General features: G+C 35.0%; 1 protein-coding gene across 1 annotated transcript in view; it reads right to left on the reverse strand.

The window, feature by feature from the left end:
- Positions 1-9,038: 9,038 nt before the first annotated feature.
- The window catches only part of NEK7 (NIMA related kinase 7), a 153,250-nt gene continuing 141,128 nt past the window's right edge, over positions 9,039-21,160 (reverse strand). Inside the window, exon 10 of the mRNA XM_003264513.4 lies at positions 9,039-12,052. Coding sequence (XP_003264561.1) covers positions 11,942-12,052 — 111 coding nt within the window. The 3' untranslated portion in view covers positions 9,039-11,941. The remainder of the gene's footprint in view (positions 12,053-21,160) is intronic.

Genomic DNA, 21,160 nt, shown 5'->3' on the forward strand with positions numbered 1-21,160 from the left:
CACCTGACCTCAGTTGCTACACTTGATTCTCCTGTCTGCCCAGGGCTTCTCTGACGCTAGGGTAAGGGATGCCTGGGAAACTGGCCTGGAACTTACGCATGCATGGCCTCTAAGTGAGGGGGGTGACATTCCCATGCTTGAACAATGCAAGACAAGAATCAAGGCGTAAGTGCTTCCCTCTTCCATTCTTGAGGTAGACAATCCCAGGCATGCCTTCTCTAGCCTAGAAATTCCCAGTAGGATTGAGTTCTGTTTCTTCAGTTGTGATGAACTGCAGAAACACTCTTGTATTGCCTTTTTCTCCTTCCCTATTGCATAATTCCAAAGTCTCCCACTTTCATTTCATATGATCACTTCCCAAAATGAATGACCTGCAGGCAGCCCCTTGTCTCAGACTGCTTTTGGATTGAGGTGAGAGTGTACCTAGGCTAAGGTACCTACTGCAAACAATAACCACATTCGTGTGTGTGCTAGGACCACAATAAAGAGGGCAAATTCTGAGATGATTCTAGAGTGTGCTATTTTAGAGAGTGACCAAGTCAACAAGGTCAGGGATGCTGGAGGGAGGGTGGTTGGTGACATCATATTAGATAGCATAGTCTGGGAAGTCCTCTTCAAGAGGGAGCCTTTGAACATCAATGGTAGGAAGGAATTGGCTAAGAGAAAAGGTGAGAACAGGGGCTTAAGTTTACCTTTACTCAAAATAGGGCAAGGTTTTTGAGGCAGCTTAGATAGGTGTATCCTGAAAATAGAAAGAACATCGAGATGGTAGAAGCATAGTGGGTAGGAGAGAGAACCAGGTACCAGCTTGTTCTCCAGGCCTTTTCAGGCCATGATAGTTTGGCTTTTAAATACAACAAGAAGATATTGAAAGATTTTCAGCAGATAAAGAAAAATGATGCGATTTATATTATGAATAGTTTATGTTGATGGTTGCATGGAAAACTGACTGTAGAAAGGTAAGAGTGGAAACAGGTAGAACAAATGGGAGAATCAGATGATAGTGGGTTAGACTCGAACAGTGGGAGAGGCGAGAAAGAAAGCCTAGCAGCACAAGGAACCTATAGGTTTTATCCCCAAACAATATTTAGATTTAAAATCAAATTTAATTTGATACCTTGTTGATTGGATGGGCTGGCATATATGTTTAAGGGTGGGGAGAGTACCTAGTGTTCTTTCTGTACTCTGAGGTTATCAGCTCTACATACAATAAAATAGTAATTTGGCATTCTACATTTGAAAGACTGTGGCTTCTTAGTGTGGCATATATTTTTCATGAAATGGTCCTGTTCTTTTACATCAGGATAGCCTTTTAAAAAGTCCATTTGTATAATGTGCCGGTCTTGTTACAGTGCTGATGTGAAGTGAGCAAAGGGGAGGTATTCTGCAAAGTAAGATCCACACTTGGGCCTGTAGAGGTGGTTTTATTTAGAAAACACCACAGGAGTTCTGTGATCTATAACACCTAATATGCAACGTTATATTAGATTAATAAATATTAGCATAGAGGTGAAATAATAACTTATTTCATAGAGGTGAAATAATAACTTATTTCATAGAGGTGAAATAATAACTTATTTCATAGAGGTGAAATAATAACTTATTTCATAGAGGTGAAATAATGCAGTGAATAACAGAACACTGAAAGTCAAGAGTAACTAATACAACAGACTGGAACAACATTTTTTGATATTTGCTGAACATCAACAGCTTACTAAATGAAATACATACTTTTCAAAGTTAAGGAAAAATATTGGATGGAAGCAACATCTAGCTATGTAATAAGATATCACTGAAAGAGACGCCATTTGTTGAATTCATTCTGAGAAATCTACTGATTCAATATTTATGCTTACCTTCAATATTTATGGTCCCAGGTATTTAAGTTATATGCATATATCTGGATGATTAGTTAATAATTGTACTCTTGTGACATTCGACTCTTTAAATTTTATTTATGTATTTTTTTTGAGATGGAGTCTTGCTCTGCTGCCCAGACTTGAGTGCAATGGTGCAATCTTGGCTCATTGCAATCTCTGCCTCCCAGGTTCAAGTGATTCTCCTGCCTCAGCCTCCCAAGTAGCTGGGATTACAGGCATGTGCCATCACGCCAAGCTAATTTTGTATTTTTAGTAGAGATGGGGTTTCACCATGTTGGCCAGGCTGGCCTCGAACTCCTGACCTCAGGTGATCCTCCTGCCTTGGCCTCCCAAATTGCTTGGATTACAGGCGTGAGCCACCATGCCCAGCCCTTAAATGTTATTTTTAAGTGTCTTATATCTTTCCCTTCCCTTTTCTGTCTTTTAAACCACAATTTCTTGCTTCATTTCCTTTCCTTTAAGACAGATAGGGCTGGAGCTGTCTGCAGGACTACGGCTCCAGAGGACTTTGGAGATGAGGAGGCAGCTGGGCCTGCAGGGCTTCCAGGGCTGAGACAGAGGAGGTGGTGGAAGTCTGCAAGTCTGTGCCAAGGAGGTTGTCTGAGCCAAGCAGCAGTTGGTAGGGTCAGAAGACCATCTACGTACAGTGGGAAAAAACAAATATTGATACTGAGACCCAGGTTTCTCATTGTCTGAAAAGAGAGTTAAAATTCAGAAAAATAAAAACAAGAAAACAAAAACTTATGGTGTTGGACTAGAACTGAAAGTCTTAGGGTAACCTCATAGTTTTGTTTTTCATATAGACAGGTGGATACAGAAATATACGTAAACGTGTATGTGCATTTCCTAGTTCTGTCTATTGAAAAGGCCCAGAAGCAATGCCAGCCCAGTACAAATGAGCACACCTGGCATCCAGGTCTCTATTTCTAAATACCATTCTTCCATAAAATAAATCGGGTACTTTGGGGAAAAAAACAAAAACAAACAAACAAACAAACAAACCAAACAAACCTGATTCTAGGCCTGGGAAAGATAGGATATAAGATTAACCTATTATATATATATATATATATATATATATATATATATATATGTACCAGAAATTAAGGAAATGCTCAAAAAATGATGGGGATTTGTCAAAAAGATACAGGAGCCAGTTTGTAGTGGCTCCCATTAACAAAATAAGGGACAATTTATGCATCAGAGAAGTAATAAGAGTAACAGATTATAACTCATTGAATAACATAAGAATCTGTGTCTACACTGATATAAGTAATAAAGGAATAAAACATAAATTGGAGGAAAGGAGAAATTTTAATAGAATGTTAGCCAATAAATGTAGGAGGAATGACTATGTTGGTGTCAACATTTGGCAACCATCATAATAATACTTCAGACAGGCAAGAATGATCAATAGATGGTAAAACTATTTAGAACTATTTAAAACTATTTATGTTTATTGAGAAACAAAATATCGATATATTCTCAAAGTATCTAACCCACTACATACCATTAATTACAAAGAAATAAACCGTAACTTTATAGTTAAGATCGCCAGTTTACCAAGTGATCAAAGTTTACATCACCAATAACAGACAAATTGGCATTCTTTCTTTATGATAGGTTGCACTGAGATAAACTCAACATCATCACTTCAGTGATATTCCTGCCCGAATCTAATCATGCGGAAATACCAGACAAACCCAAATCGAAGGACAGCCTACAAAACTGGTTTCTAGTTCTAAAATATGTCAAGGTCATGCAAAATAAAAAATAGACTGAGAAATTATTATAGATTGAGGGTGACTAGAGAGATATGACAACTAAATGTAGCATATGAGCCTTGCCTAAATTCTGGATGAAAAACAAACAACAAAAAAAGATTTTTGCTATAAAGGGCAGTTGATGAAATCTGAACATAATACGTAGGTTAAAAATATTGAATCAATGTTAATTTCCTGATTATTATGGTTGTATTGTGATTATGTAAAACACGATCTTAGTCTTTTAGGAAATAAATACTAAAATACCTGGGGGTAATGGGCTTCATGTTTGCAACTTGCTCTCAGTTGGCTCAGAAAAAAAAGTATATATAAAGAAACAATAATAAAGCAAATATTAACATTTTAGGAACCTGGGTAAAATATTCGTGGGAGAGTTTTATGCTAGTATTAAGATTTTTCTATAAGTTTGCAAATATTCCCAAATTAAATGTTTAAAGGTATAGACTCAACTGAAAGTTAAAAATGAGTTATTTTCCTTATTATTTTAGAGTTGGGGTCTCTGTCACCGAGGCTGGAGTGCAGTGGTGTGATCATAGCTCACTGAACCTGGAACTCTTGGGCTCAAGCGATCCTTCTGCATAGCTAGAACCACAGGCATGCACCACCGTGCCAGGCTAACTGAAAAAAAAAAATTATGTTTTGAAAAAAGACACGGTCTTGCTATGTTGCTCAGGCTGGTCTCGAATTCCTGGCCTCAAGTGATCCTCCTGCCTTGAACTCCTAAAGTCTGGGATTATAGGTGTGAGGCACTGTACCCAGGCAAGAGTCATTTTAATTAGGAAAAAAAAAAAATCCATGTTTCGTACTGAACAACAACAAAAAAATTACAAAGATGTATAAAGAAGAACATAACTATATTGGTCACGTTCTTTGTCATCTATCCTCTTAAGATGATTAATGTTAGCAGCTTAGTTTGCGTCCATCCTTACCTTCCTGTATGTTAATGTGAACATATTCAAACATAAGCACACTGAGTTTTGTTGTTTTTAAAGGGAACCACCATATATTGGCTTGGAACTCATTACGGAAAGAAGCATCCTGGACTAAAGGAAAAGATAAAGCCAAATCCATCTTTTTATTAATAACAGGAGTGTAAAATAATTTACTCAACCAATGCCGTATTATTCACAGACATTCAGCGTTCCTCTTCTTCCAGTTCTTTTTCCACTGTATACTATGCTGCAATAACAATCTTTGTGGAAAAATAGAGAAATAGAGAATCTTTATAAGCTGCTGCTTTTGTTTCTGTAGAATAGATTCTCCAGATTGCTATGTCAAAGTGAATACGTGTATTTAACACATAATGCCAGATTATTTTTTATTCACAATTCACACTGCCAACAACCGGAAGACTGCATTTCCTCTATCTTCTCCAACCTTGGAAGACATCACTTTTCATGGTTATTGACTGATTTCTTCTGCTATTGATTATTGATGTTCTTCCACTGTGAATTGTCCACTTAAATCTTTTGTTCCTTTTTTCTATTTGCTTGCCTTTTTACTTACCTATTTCACTTACCAATCTGAGGATATTTACTTGTATGTCGTTCCCAGTTTATCCTTTGTATTTTGATTTTTCTATCCATTGCCATTTATTCATTTTTTTCGAGTTTTCTGTCTACCTTATATAGGTCACTCACTCCCGAGGTTGTGCTTTCTAAATTTTCTAATAATTTCTGCTTTCTAAATTACATCATTAATTCATCTGGCATTTACTTTTCTATATAGTGTTAGGAATCTTTTTTTTCTTTCAGTGAACATTTGTACCAGTACCTTTTAATGAAACACACATAGAAGATTTTCCCATAAACAGAAGTCCTCTCTTTCATGTATGATCCAATAATACTTGGGTGTATGTTTGACCCTTTTTGCCCCACCACTCTATCTACCTATATTCCTTGCCAATTCCATACTGTTTTAATTATTTTTATGTTGTTTTCATATTTGATAAGTGCAGCCCATTTTTGCTTTTAAAAATGTTCTTCACTATTCTTTTTAATATATGATTCCATATGAACTTTAACATCATTTTATCTGGTTCCAGAAAAAAGTGAGAATCGGATTGATACTGCAATACTAATATTATAGAATGCTTGATATTTATATTAATCTTCCCATTCAAGAACATGATCTCCTTCTCTATTTGTTCAGGATTTGCTTTCTGTCCTTCAACAAGATTTTATAATTCTATTCATAGAAGTTGTAAACTTTTCTTGATCATTTCTCTAAGCATTTTATAATTTTAACTATCATGATTTTCCCCCATTTAAATTATTGATTATCGCAAGTAGAGAGGAAAGGTACACCTCCAAACTTACCTTGCGTTACTCCACCCCCTGCTCACCCACTTTCATTTTCTTTTGCATCTTAGATGGCAGAGTTACCGCTCACCCCAAGATCTTCACAGGTCTTCTTCCTCTGCCTGGCATGATCCTCCTCTTGTTTGTTCTTTGGCTGAGTCCTTTTAGGAATCTTAATTTAAATGTCACTTTCTCGGTCTTTCTCTCCCTTTATAGCACTCATCAAAACTTGCATTCATACATTTATATTTGTTACACGTGTTTCTTCCCAACTTGATTTTCAAGTCCATAAAAACAGAATCATTTTGCTTAAGACTGTACATGTGGGTCTAGTACACAGGTTACTTGATAATTGTCTGTGGTTAGTAGACCAATCCTTTCTGTGGATCCCATTCTTTACCACCTTTTGCACTCCCTCTCTAAAAGCTTCAGTTTCTTCTTCATTTGCTAATTCTCTTAACTTTTAAACTTTATTTTTAAAAAAACGATCTGCTACCACTTCTGATTATCATCTGATTTTTCTCCATATGCCATCATTCCTATTTTTACCCCAACGTTTCCTATTCTAGTCTCCTGACATGGCTGCTCTGAAGACGTTACGATGTGTTTCTCATTAAGTCCAGGGGCCTAATCTCAGTCCTTATCACTTTCAATTTCTTTGCAACCCATGAAAATGATAACTTCAAAATTTTCTTTTGGTTTAGCTTGTTTTTGCATCTCTTACCTCTTTCTTTGTCCCAGTCTTTCCTGATTTTTCATGTTTTGCATCTATGTTCAACACTCTGTGGTGCTTGGATAATGCTCATTTATTAATTTGGCAAAAATAAACAAATCAGGCACTGTATTATTAAGTGTTGAACACCATAGTGAACAACGCAGGAAGTATTTTTCATTCTAGCATTTATCTATCAGGGAGATTGAAATTAAAGAATCACGCAAGTAATCACTTGGCTACAGTTGGGGTAAGAACTAAATAGAAAAGTACAGAAGGTACTTGGTGGCTCCTGAAAAAGGGTATTTAAAGTCAGCTTTGAAAGATTAGTTGGATTTTTTTTTTTTTTTTTTTTTTTTTTTTTTTTGCTAGCAAAAAGGGAAGAGCCATTTAAGCTACACTGTTCCTAATGTGAGAAAGAACTTGGGGCCTTTGAAAAACTAGGCCAGTGGGACTGATGGAGAGAACAAGGCAAAAGTAGATGGAAGTATAGCGAGAGACGAAACACACAAATTCTTCTCAACACTTGTGTATGAAGAGCTACATTTATCACTATTAGTGCTTGATAAATGTAGCTCTTATTATGTGAGTGTAGAAGAGAATATGCAGCATTGCATTTAGTCATTATAAAATGCATTACAATTATCCTGTAGAGTTAGGAAATGATATCCCTATATGTGAGAAAGTGAGGATTTGAGCAATTAACTAATTTATATACAGGATTTCATTTTGAGAAAGGAGTGAAAAAATGATTTCCTATGCATTGTAACACTCATAGTAAAAATAATGTACTCAAACCCCCTGGTTACAAATCCTAACTTTAAAGTTTCCTTCGACTTTTTCTTTTCTAAGGTTTAAAAATAGATTTAGGTACCCAAGCGAACATTCAAATTGGTATCTAAGAAGACCAGAAAGAAAACTTCCTCAAATAAATCTCTCAATTAAATATAAACTTTGCAAACATTCACCTATTTGTCTGTTAATCATCATTAATTTTCCAGAAATTCACATGTAATTAAAAAGAACGCAACAACTGCTCGAAGTCTTTTGATAACTCAAGGGATTCACTGCAGTTGTCTTTGTTAATAATGTCATCATTCTGATTTTTAAAAGTAATTGCATCAATTTAATGGTACTTATAGCTGTACCAATTAATACATTTAAACATATATGCCTAAAAACAAGTATACTTTTTTGAAATAAAAATATTTCAAAAATATTGAAATATTTTTGACTAGCCCCACTGTCTTGTGACTAAAATTATTACAAAATGGGTCATTCTTCATGACGGTATATTTGGAGTATAATTCTGATGTGTAAGGTATATCCACTCACTCTACCACCAGTCTGGTAGGTTTCATCCCACTAAGATCTTTCAGACTCACGTTTTCAGGTATAGCAGTAACCTTCATTTATTATTATGTGAAGATAACACTCAACATAAACCATCTGTAACATTCTTAGCAGCCCATTACAATGACAGGAATTGAATCTGTCATGTAAATTTTAGACTGTAAAGCAAGCTTGTCCAACCCACAGCCCATGAGCCACATGCGGCTCAGAATGGCTTTGAATGCAGTCCAATACAAATTTGTAAACTTTTAAAAAACATTATGAGATTTTTTTTTGCAAATTTTTCTTTAGTTCATCAGCTCGTTAGTCTTAGCATTTTTTTTTTTTTTTTTTTTTTTGAGACGGAGTCTTGCTCTCTCACCCAGGCTGGAGTGCAGTGGCACGATCTCGGCTCACTGCAAGCTCTGTCTCCCGGGTTCATGCCATTCTCCTGCCTCAGCCTCCTGAGTAGCTGGGACTACAGGCACCCGCCACCACGCCCGGCTAATTTTTTGTATTTTTAGTAGAGACGGGGTTTCACCGTGGTCTCGATCTCCTGACCTCGTGATCCGCCCGCCTCGGCCTCCCAAAGTGCTGGGATTACAAGCGTGAGCCACCACGCCCGGCCTAGTCTTAGCATATTTTATGTGTGGCCCAAGACAATTCTTCTTCTTCCAATGTGGCCCAGGGAAGCCAGAAGACTGGACACCCCTGCTCTAAAGATTCAAAGCAGTAAGATTAATATTCCTTTTTTTTTTTTTTTTTTTTTTTTTTTTTTACCCTTTAGAAAACTTTTCTCATTCAAAAACAGAAAATGACGTCCTGAGGATGTCCTTAGTTTAATGCATGTTGATAAAACTACTTTTTAGGATTCGTGTAATCTCTGTTATCACCTTTGTCTATTCCAATTCTTAAGCTTCTCCAAAATGGCAAAGTTATGAAAATGTGTAAGAACTGTTTCTGTATATTAAGTATTAAGTAAAATAAAAAATGGAAGACTTTAGGGGAAAAAATCATAGATACCCGGACATTTTACTGTATTCATTTTTATTTTTATATTTTTGTTTATATTAGAATATTGTACAATTTTCAAAGCTAATAACAGAAATCTTTTTGTATATATATTTAAAGCATAATAAAATAAAAGTATTTCACAAAAGATGTCCATATTACAGTACTATTGAAATATGAGGCACAAGGTTAAGTATGCATTTGTGGGTTAAAAACATAATACATTCATTTTAAAGAATAAACATTTAATGTGAATAACATTTTGGTTAAAATAAATATCATAGTAAATGTTAACAGCAACACCTGAAGTATATGGATACAAGAAAGGTGTTTTGTAATAGATACTATGTTGAATGGTAAGGCATTCATGAAATGGCTGTAATATCTTACTAAATTTACAATCATTGCACATTGTTGAGCACTTTATTTATATAGAGATACCCTTCATCCACCATTCCTAAACCTTACCATACAAAACAAAGTTACTCCGTATTTTCAATTGGGTAACTGGTACCAATGTCTAAATAAGGTTTAGAATAGATATAGCTTTCATTTTACTGCTCCTCAAATCAATTCAAAAGTTTAACTTAGTCAATATAAAATTTACTTATGAACACATATAAAGAACATTTTATAGGTGACTATATAAATTAGAGTTCCAAATCATCTTCATAATTCTTTGAAATTATTCCATTCAAAATTAAAATTTGATTTTTACACAGTGGTTTCTTCAGGAAAAATATGAACATGTAGGTTTAAAAAGATATAATATTCGAAGCAAAAAGTTTCCACATGTAGAAATAATGAACTTCCCTGATCATTAAATTCTTCCCAGCTATTTCCTTCTAGCAGATATATTCACTGAGAAGAAAAGCTTAAATCTTTACTTAAAAGTCACTTTGAGGGGTCAAGCTAATGAATTTTAGATCTATGTATTCTTAAAGATTGCAAGAAAAAAAAGAGAGTATCTGTTCCAACCAGAGAACATTTCATCTCAATTATATTACATTAAAATGAACATGACAATAATGGTCAATAAGAATAATTCTTCTCATACTTCTAGGAATATATCTATGGATGCTCAGTATAAATGTTAAAAGTCATTAAGAGTGTGAGAAAAACAATGCATCTAGCCCTCAGGAAAAACAAACAAAACAGATTTCCTTTACCTATTCCAAAATAAAATTACCCTTCAGAAACCATACATAACTGATTAGATTTCAGAAAACAAGAGTTTAGACTTTTTGCCCTTTATACATTTTTTGTTTAAGTTTACAAATGCTTGAAAGCATTCAAATGAGTGTAAGAAAAACACATATGAAAAACAAAACCAGCAGTTACATTGGCTAAAGGGAAGTGTTCTTTGAACATGAGGTTTTCACGTTGGCAGGATAATTCATCCAAGGTTGTAAGATGGCACAGAGTCCTTTAACAGTGACTTCCGCTTGGCCTTTAGGCTTCACAATTCTGTGAGAAACTGGTTGCCACTAATACGAAAGCATTCAGGGAAAACACATCTGCACAACAGCATTTACAAAATTCTGCCCATTTCCTTAAGCTACACGAAGTGTTACCATCTCAGTCATCTTCATGAACAAATACAGTACTTTATTCAAAAGCTTCTCAATAGAAATGTTAATCTCATAACAATTCTGGCTGTAGTCATGGCCAGTTTTCATTTTATTAAACATATTCTAGAATTACAACCTTGTCAAATGAATTGTAACTGTATCAACATTCACAGGTACAGTATAACACACATCCTTTCTTCCTCTTTAACAAGACCAAACATATGCATACAGGGTGGCCCAAATTTTAAAAAGTTTAAAAAAATGTTTTCAATCCAGGAAAAGTGTTGGTATACCAAATATCTTTTAAAAGGGTATTATGCTCTCAGAAAGTATGAAACATTAATGGATAAAATGCATATACAATATAAATAAGAAAGTAACTTGAAGAATAATATAAAAAAATTTCTGAAGGGGACCAATCAGAACTTCAATAAAACTTATGAATAAAACTTAGGCTTATATTATAGTGTACAATTATGAGTTAAAATGCACTTAAATTTATAAAGAAATTAAAATATAGTACTGCAAGGTTATTCAAAGAATATTTTTCAAATGTACAAACAATAATAAAAACACACAAAAAAAGCCTTGGGTAATGTGCAACTTTAAAAATTATTATCACACCAGCCAAACAAATCCTTAACCACTTTTTAAATGGATTCATTTATACCATTTCAATGCAAAGAGAATATCAAAAATATTAAAACAAAACAAAAAACTCTTCAGTGTCTGACTCACATTTTGTCCTCAAATCTTCACATTTAATAGTTGCATTTTGAATGTATAAGCTAAGAGTTTTAAATGTTTCTCAAATAGTTTGTGTCTACATTTATCATAAGAATCATATTTGAAAACTACTCTGCTAAGAACTAAAACTAGTACTTCAAACGTTTAAAAATAAAATCATCACAAAAGTTCACAATTGTGTTCATCTCAATGTCCATAAATAACTAAAAAAGAAACAAGTCACATGTTCAGATACTTTTTCTCAGGTATGAGTCTATTCTGATGTGTGCCAAGCTGCACCTTCAATATTTGGCACTGACAGTCTATCTAAACACAATTTATCAGCAGAAAACTGTAAGAAATTCTATAAACCTTTAGCCATTCAAAACCATCATGTTTCATTTTCTCTCCTAACATGCAATTCAGTTATTCCAAAGTCATTTGGGGGTTGCAAGGAGGTGATTTAGGTGACTGGTACAAAATGAAGCTTATATGAAAACTGGTTAAGGATTCAAAGCACACTAGCTCTGAAATATTAATCTTAACACCAGACATAAATGGGGAGGTATGACTTGCACAAAATACTTTCAATTACTTTGGTTACACTCTTCATGATCTTGCATGTTTAGCTGCTTGCAGTGCATGCATGCATCCTCTTTGCTACGTCATAAACATAGGTGACGTCTGGTCGCTTCTCTGGATCTGGGTTGATGCACATATTAACTAACTGTCGGAGCTGAGAAGAAAGAAAAACAATAAAATCTGATTAAGACGACTATTTTTGGTTAGCTTACTGAAAGGAAGAAATTATGAATAGCTATAGATTTTACAAGGAAAGTACATTTTCTGACTAAACATTCACTGTACTAGAAATATATATAACACTGCTGCCAATGATTTTACAATAAGTTAAATGTTCTATGAAGTGCATTGAATGGACAGTATTAATGTCAACCAAGAAGTATTTTCCACAATCAGAGGCTTTAAAATGGACTCTTATTTTTTTCAGAGTTTAATCAGAAGATAGCAGTCACTGAGGACACCAGGCTTGTAACTGTAAGTCTCCAAGTTAACTGTAAATACACACATACATATTTGATCTATAATCTACTACAACAGACTTAATTGTAAGTTTAAATAGAAGGCAATTAGACATACATTTATAATGAACCATTTTGTACAAATATATATTAAAAGTTTTATGTTAAATTTTGTATTAGAGAAAAAAACACTCCTTTAAATTAATTATAATAAATTATAAGGGAAGTTATAAGTATTATTCCAATCCTCAATTGTGTATAGAGTATTTAAATGTCCTCACTTTATAGATGAGGGAGTTGAGGTTTACTATTTTATTCTATTTATATCATAGAATAAAAGCAGATTTCAATAAATTAAGAAAGTACCCTCCTATATGGTCCTCGATCCATCGGATAGAAGAATATAGGATTTTATTCTCAATTCTAATTTCCATCAGTTTATGAAACTATGTGTCATTGTAATATTGTATATGATCTTCATAGACAATAAACTAAGAGGAAAAACTGTATTCTTTTGCTTTGTAGGTCTCTTTAGGAACAGTTTAGACATTTTGAGAATTTGCATTAACTCTGGCCACGATATTAGCACTTAGTAAATTTTCAAAATTAGCACAATTTCTTCATAGTTCTCAATTTCTACCATAAAATAACTTTCAACCAGAGAAAATACAAGCGATGATTAAAAAGCGTGGGCTAAGATGTTGCTAGTGCTATGGAGAAGGCTAATGACACTGAGAACTGTCATTCTGAAAGAGGAGGTGGGTCAAAGAGTCTGCCAGATGAAGGGTCAGAGTTTGGTAAGGAGTACAGTGAAATGGAAACCAGTCTTGTTGAAGGCACTTTGTAGCTCTGTGCCCTTGGGTAAGTCACTGTCTCTGGAGGTTCATTTCTTCATCTATTAAACAGGGAGGCTGGAGTGGATGACCTATAAGGGCTGTTCTCGTCCTAATCTCTTACATTTTATGATTCTAGCAGAATGAAATTTAATGAATCAATTTTAGCTACATTTGGAAATTTAACAATGTTTCATAGTAATGTTACACCCACTGGGAGAGCCTGAAGATTTTAATTTATATTCCTTGCAAAAGAGCAGAGAACAGCATTAAAAACCCTTAAGGGGTACAGAAATACACAAGGCATTTTATTATGGTGACCTAAGAGAAATTTACATCAGAAAGAGACTGGCATTTTACCAGGTTACAAAAAAAAAACAAACAAAAATAAATATATCCAGTCATACACAATGCAGAAGAAAGTGGGAAAAGCACTTATATAATGACACATAATTTAAAAGATAATGTGTTCTAATGGGTCATCTAGCTGTCAGATATTTTCTTTAGAGATAAAAACAAGAAAGCAAGCAGAAAGAAAGGCCGGAAAAGATAACCGTGGTACAAAAAGTTCATTATATTTAGCTAAAATGCAAGTAGATGCATGCAGCAACAATTTTTTGACTTCCTAACACTGCCACATCCTTCAAGCTAGTTCAGAAACCTTACTTTTCCTGTGTAATAATTCAGAATAGGGTAGAATTTCCAACCACTAAGAATGAATGACTGGCCCTTAAGTTCTCCCGGCATGAGGAAAAACCAAGATTAGAGATACAATGATGCAAGTTTAGTTGAAGAAATCAGTGATTCTCTAGTTCACCAAAGTAAAAAGATAAGAATTGGGAATAACAAAAAGGGAGAAAGACAAAGAATAAGGTAAATAAGTAGTGGGAGTGCCAGTGAGCAGTTGCTTCTAGACTGCTCCTTTAAGGATGGCCTTTCAAAGGGATGACAGGTCAATTGGTGACCTTGCAACAGGCAGAGCCACAGCACTGTGGAGTTTGCTTTTCCCTCCCCACTAACTGATTCAATCTCCACCAAATAGGAAGTGTATCTTGTCATAAAGAGTTTCCTTTTCCAGAAGAATGAACAGGGCTATCACCATATAAAATCAGATATGTGAAATACAGAATATGCATACTTTACTATATTTATGAAACAATCTGTTGATAACTTTTCCTCAATTATTTGTTACATTAAAAAATTAATAAAGTATAAAAAGAAAGAAAACCTATGAAATTAAAATATGCTTTGGGAATGCTCCCACTTATCCACTCCAGCAACATTTCTAGATGATCTACTCTGCAAGAGACACTATGCTGGTGATACTTGATGGCACCGGATAAGACAAAGGACCTGTCCACAAGGGAAGGCTTGTTGTCCAGGATGAGAAGTGAGAGAATGACTCATTTTCCTTTCTAACTATCTGACTCTTTTGTTCTTTCTTTTTGGCCCTCTCTTCCATTTTCATCCATTCATTCAATTGTTCATTCAATAGTTTCCAATGGAGTATTTATTATGTACCAGACACTTTGTTAGGTGGTAAGGATAAAGCAATAATGAAAAATACACAGCACAGGCCCTTAAACAGCTTACAATCTAGCAGAAGATAGACAGAACAAACAAACAAATGTGAAAGTGAGGAAATCATAGAAATAATTCTATTATAAACTACCAAGTGATAGGTATCGATCTCAAGAGATATCTGTGAGATAAAATATTAAGTGTAGCTGCCCAGAGGAGGAAATAATTACTTTCCTCTTTTTCTAAAATCTGTTTAACTATGAGTTGTTGCACCTTGTTCACGGAGGTATCGATACCCACACAGCTGACAGTATCCTTCTCCATTCCAAGTACTGCAACCCTCATCTTGGGTCACTTTCACATTTATTTGATGTGAATCAATACAAATCTCTTTGATTACCTGGCTGTAATCTTCACCTTCATACCAATTTAGTCTCTGTCTTCCAAGGACATAGCCTGTTTCTTAAAATGCTGTGTCACATCAGAAATGTAACCACACACTCCTGTCCTTCTGTGTCTCTCCCTCCCTTCCTCCAGTATGGTTGTGTTTGATTTGATTGAGACCATTTCCAATCTCTTTCATCCTGGTCAGCTCTATCTTTTTGGATTTACATCATTCAATTCCGGCCTAGACCTTAACTTCCCTGACATTTTCTTCCTAGTTTCTTTTGTAGGTATATCTTCCTTTGAAAAATCTAGTAAATGTTGGTACGCCCTAAATATTTTCCTTTCCTTAACTCTTCTCCTGTTTCACTCTTCCTTCTTATCTTCAACAACTGCACTTACTCCCATGCCTTCAATAACCACCAATATGCTGAGGAAGACAGGTTATCTGACTCCAGCCTAGACCTCTTTGCAGGCTCTGTTCCCATACCTCCAACTGCCTTCTGAGTACAGCTGCATGCAAATATTCACATTAAACATGTTTAAAACTGAAATATTAGTATTTTTTTCTCCCCAACCGGCTCTTCCTAATAGCACTTCCAACTTCTTAAGTCAAAAATTTGGAATTCACACCGAACATCTCATCATACTTCCTTCCCACCTGCCTAACCCTCAGCAACCAGTCCTGTTGGTCTCAGGCTCCTTAAACCTTGTGTTTGCTCCTGCCACACCATCTCCACTGCCACACTCTTGGAATAGTCTTCCAGCTGACAGCTTTGTTTTGGGTTGTCTTCCGATTTCCCTTGCACTGCCTAACTAGCCAGGTGATGCTTCAACTTTAAGCATTTCAATGGCTCCTCATACCTCTTAGAAAAGCTAAGGCCCTTAGCCTGGCATAATATGAGCCACTAACATCAGTCTCCTGCTTCCCTTTCCAGGCTCCTATTTAGCCCCAAACTCCTCCTCCCTTCCCCCACTTATTTTCTAACCATAATAAAGCACCTGTAGTTCTGTGCTTGCCAAACTGCTTCATGCCCCTATATCTTTGTTTATGCTGCTCCTCTGTTTATAACACCTCCCTCAAAACCCCTAGCTCGCTCACCTGTCTGCCTTACCCATGCAGCTCCTCACTGCGTATCTCTTCTCTAAAGTCCTTCCTCATTACTGTGTTTGCTACATGGAACTTACTCTATTCTACTTGGCCCCCAGCGTACCCTTCACATACTTGTATTAAAGTCCTTATAACACTTTATTGTACTTCATTAAATGTCTGTTTTCTTCTATTAAACTGCAAGATCTAGAGGATGGATACTGGATGAACAGTAAGTGCTCACTGGCTTGCTGAATGAATGAAAGAATGAATGGGTAACTTCTGGCTGAGGAAAAAAGAAAAGGTTTTCTGGAGGTGGCATCTGAGCTGAGGTTTGAAGCAAGAACATAATCTTAATATATAAAAGGGAGAGAATTCTAAGCAGAGGTAACAGAATGAACCTTGATTCTTGGCCAAAGAAAGCATGATGTGTGTGAAAGCAATGGCAAGTACTTCTGCATGACTGAGGAGCAAGAGGGATGAAATGATAAGCTGAGATCAAAGAAAAGAAAGATTTAAGGGGTTTCAAATCTATTCACATAGACAATGGGAAATCAGTATTTAAGGCAAGAGGGAGAAATCATTAGAGTTGTGCTTCAGCACATATTTTCTTGGTACAAAGACAGGCAAAAAGAGAACAATGCCAGCAGAATGCTCAATTAAGTTCCTCTAAGATTTCAGGCAAGAAATAGCATTCATCAGAAGTATTCACCAGGGTATCTGAAATGGGATAACAGAAGTGGTAACACTAAAGGAGGTGTGGCCTGGAGAGGGCAAGAAGGATACTTTTGAGTTTTTGAAGTCATCACATTTGAGATACTGACACATTGAGATTTGGGTAGAAATATGAATTCCTGAATTTTGGGTTTAATTCTGCATTCATATCGAGATGGCTGAATTGTATACATTAAATAACTTTTGTGACTCTACCAGATCTAGATTATGAAGATAAAGGAGACAGCTCAAGTAAAAAGTTGTTAACCTATATTAAACAATCATTTTTAATTGTATGCTTCTCTTCAATACTCATGTGTTGATTTAGTCTTGCTTAATGGCAGGTATCATTCTGGATAAAAAGTATTTCATATTTACATAGAACTTATTATTTTACAAAATCTTCCATATAATTTTTACAGTTATTTTTAAAGCACTGTAATCTCCCACAACAGTCTCATTTTATAGATGAAAAATCCAAGAATGAATTAAAAAATTAATGGTGGAACTTAAGTTGGAACCCAAGGCATTTGATTTTTTTCAGGCAGGTCTTTTACCACTTGCCATTGTTGACAGCTTGTTTACTTTTACCTTTACCTACTTGGTCTTTTGGTTTGAATTTCTCATGATGCTTAATACAGCTATATATATACATGATGATTATTAGTAACACTAATTTCAAATCATTTCCATTATAAAGGGATGTCACTTGATTTAAGGTATCATCTGAGTTCCAGTCAGGAGACATGAGTGACTAGATATTAACAGGTCATCATAGAATGGAGAAAGTAACATAGTTAGTTTATTCCACTCAGAGATTGGTCTGACTTTTATTCAGTGAACACAGTGGTAAGATGGCTCAAATTTCACTAAGGGTGTCCACCTGACATGTTTGTTTTCCCTTAAGCAAATCAGCAGAATAGAATCCAGGTTCTTGTCAAAGAGTATATAACCTTAAATAGTGTGCCATGTAGTGGGTCCTACCAAATTCTTGTTGAGAATTAAAATTTAGGGAAGACTCTGTAATGAATAAAAGTCATCTTTACAACTTTGGATAATCTAAGTTCTATCCTTTAATTAAGTTAGACCACCAGAAGGCTGCATTCTGGGAGCACATTTGTTTATCTTGCTGACAAAGCGCCTTTCCAAAACTGTGCTTTGATACTTGCTTTTGGATTTTATCAAACATCACTTAGGTATTTGCTGTAAAATAGATGTTGAAGACACTGCTTAGTACATTACTCAAAGATCTTCATATGAGATATTTATACCATAATTTAGTAGGAGAAAACTTTGTCTTCTGTGAGGAACTATTAATAGTACATTTCCCCCTTATAAGCAGAAACTAATTTGCTTACTATGATTCCCTTTGTGCCATGAGATAAAGGAAGCAATAACTAAATGAGAACCTCAATCACAGCAAGTCTGTTGGTCATAACAGGTATACATTTACATTCCCTTGTATCCCTGGTTCTGAATTTTACTTAAATGTCCTTTCTAACAACAGGTAAGTAATGTCCATTGCAATAAATTATCTCAAATATTTTTAAAGAAAAGTGGATTGTAAATTACAAAATAGGAGATTTATATAGGCTGAATTCTGAATTTGATGTAATTTTCCTTGGTATTTATGAAATAACTATTTGTTGTTCTAAAGATATACTTAAATAGACCTGTTACTCTAGTGGGGGTAAAATAAGTTGCAAAAGTCTTTTGGTATAATAAGGGGAAAAATCACAAGTAACCTACTTTTATGTTATAAACAACCACAGACTAAGTTTTATTCCTTTAATGTTAATAATTTGGCTTAAAAATGTGAATTCATATGGATCCACGAATAGTCTCTTGTAAGACTAAATAAAAATTATAAACAAGGTCACATCTCACTCCTTCTTCTTTTAATGAATACAAAATTATAATACCACTTTCAGATCGTAGAGTTATTTGTGCTTCTGCCATCATGAACAGGAGGATAAAAGTCACCTGTGGCCGGGCGCGGTGGCTAACTCTTGTAATCCCAGCACTTTGGGAGGCCGAGGCGGGCGGATCACGAGGTCAGGAGATCGAGACCACGGTGAAACCCCGTCTCTACTAAAAATACAAAAAATTAGCCAGGCGTGGTGGCGGGCGCCTGTAGTCCCAGCTACTCGGAGAGGCTGAGGCAGGAGAATGGCGTGAACCCGGGAGGTGGAGCTTGCAGTGAGTTGAGATCCCGCCACTGCACTCCAGCCTGGGTGACAGAGCGAGACTCCCGTCTCAAAAAAAAAAAAAAAAAAAAGTCACCTGTGTATTATAAACCAGGAATTGTATTACGAGCTAGGGTTTAAAATTTATTAATTAGAAGAAGAGAAAAACCCATTTTTACGATGTTAAGTATACGTAATAGGCTGACTCGTGGTTACTAAGGGGTCACTTTTTGCAGCTAGTGAACATACCTAGGGTTATAGTACTTAGACTTAGATATTCCACGGAATTATTAGTTTTTCTAAGACTCCAATGGAGAACTGAAAATATAGTCCCCCAAACATTTTCAGATCAAAATATATCTCCTTATGCTCTTTAAGATAACTCTAGGGTTTCAACTAAATGCTAGTTCCAATGCTTGAGTAAAGAAAAACTATTTCCTAAAAGCTAATATTTAATATTTATGAACAATTCTATGCATTTTACATGATTTAATTTATTCAATCTTCATAAAAACTCTATGGGGTGGACACTGCTGGTATGTACAATTTTATAGAGTAGCAACATTCCTAAGGCCACAAAGGCATAAGGGGCAAAGCCTGGATTTGAACTGAAGCAGTCTAGCTCCAGCGCCAAAGCTTTTATATACAGTACTATATTATACTGCCCGGGAAAATTCTAACTTGATCTGCAGGGTCCCTCAGGGCCACCTCTGCACAAAGGTGGGGTGACCTTTCACACAGTCAAAGATAGATTGTTAGCTTATTAGATTTTCAAAAGAATGTTAGCTCTAACACCAGTTCCTCAGGTTTCTAAAATTAATGGATCTGCCTTCACATTTCATAGGCCAATTCTGATCAAAAAACAAACTAAAAGATTTTCTCTAGAGTTCAGCAAAATTCCCAATAAGATACAGGCCTACTTTATCTGTGAGGGATATATTTAAACAATGACACCAAAATATTCAGATTATTATGACTAGAGGGATAATTTTAATGTTATTTCTAATCTGACTCATGAAAATGGCAGTAAACTCCCTCCAAATGAAATATCGTTGATTTTTGTCACAGAACAATTTCTTTACTCTGGATTATAAACTTACATAGTGACCTGATGAACATAAGAAATACCTCTAAGTTTTTTTTTTCCAGATATCAAATAATCAAAATGAGATAAAGATCTTAGACATCTCCCTCAGTGTTTATTTTACATTTTTTAAAAGTTTCTGTTAACCTCTGGAAGGAATAAAGTTATTTTAAAAACTTTTAACATTTATCCAATACTGTGCAATGATTCTAAGTACTACATTATTAACCATGTTCAAGGAAACCGTGATCAGATAATAACATTAAGAATTTCACATCATTCCTTCATGTCAGGTTTCAATTTCTAACAGTGTTAGTCAATCACTTGTTCAAACCATTTCTTGTCCTTGAATTGAGGGAGTTAGCTTTCTATTTATTGCTTTAAATTTTAGAAATAATTCCAATATCAGTAGATATTACAACATTAATAAGAATAAATAAAACTAAATAAGCATTTCATGGTTTATGTTACCTCAGAAAATTTAGTTTGCATCACTTTCTACTTGTTTGTAAAAAATGTCTACTTTGCTGCTTTTATAAAAATTGTTTTATGTTAAAAATAAGGCAAAAGTAAAGGTCTGAATATACAAAAGCCTTTGCAAAATCAGAGAAAACTGTTTAATTCAGATGCTTCACAAAAATTTAAAAAGCAACACAGAAACACTTAAATGAAACAAAGTATACAAACTAAAAATAAAATGGATTCTCTACAACATTCCTAAGGGATTACGAGGTCATTAACCGTAAGGAAATTAATGAATGTTCTCAATAAAGTAGAGAAAATACTAATATATTTTGATCTATATATTTCTAAAGAGATATCAAAGCAAGTAGGTTGATACCAGAAATATTAAAAAGAAGACAGTGTTAACAGTCATTGTTGTCAGGGTGATAACCCAATTACAGATCAAGTTCAGTCACGTACAGGTAATAACAATAGGGCTCTTTGTGCATTATAGCTTTAGGTCACTAACACAATTCTCAACAGAATAA

Source organism: Nomascus leucogenys, chromosome 9 (genome assembly GCF_006542625.1).
Source record: "Nomascus leucogenys isolate Asia chromosome 9, Asia_NLE_v1, whole genome shotgun sequence".
Classification (NCBI taxonomy): Eukaryota; Metazoa; Chordata; class Mammalia; order Primates; family Hylobatidae; genus Nomascus; species Nomascus leucogenys.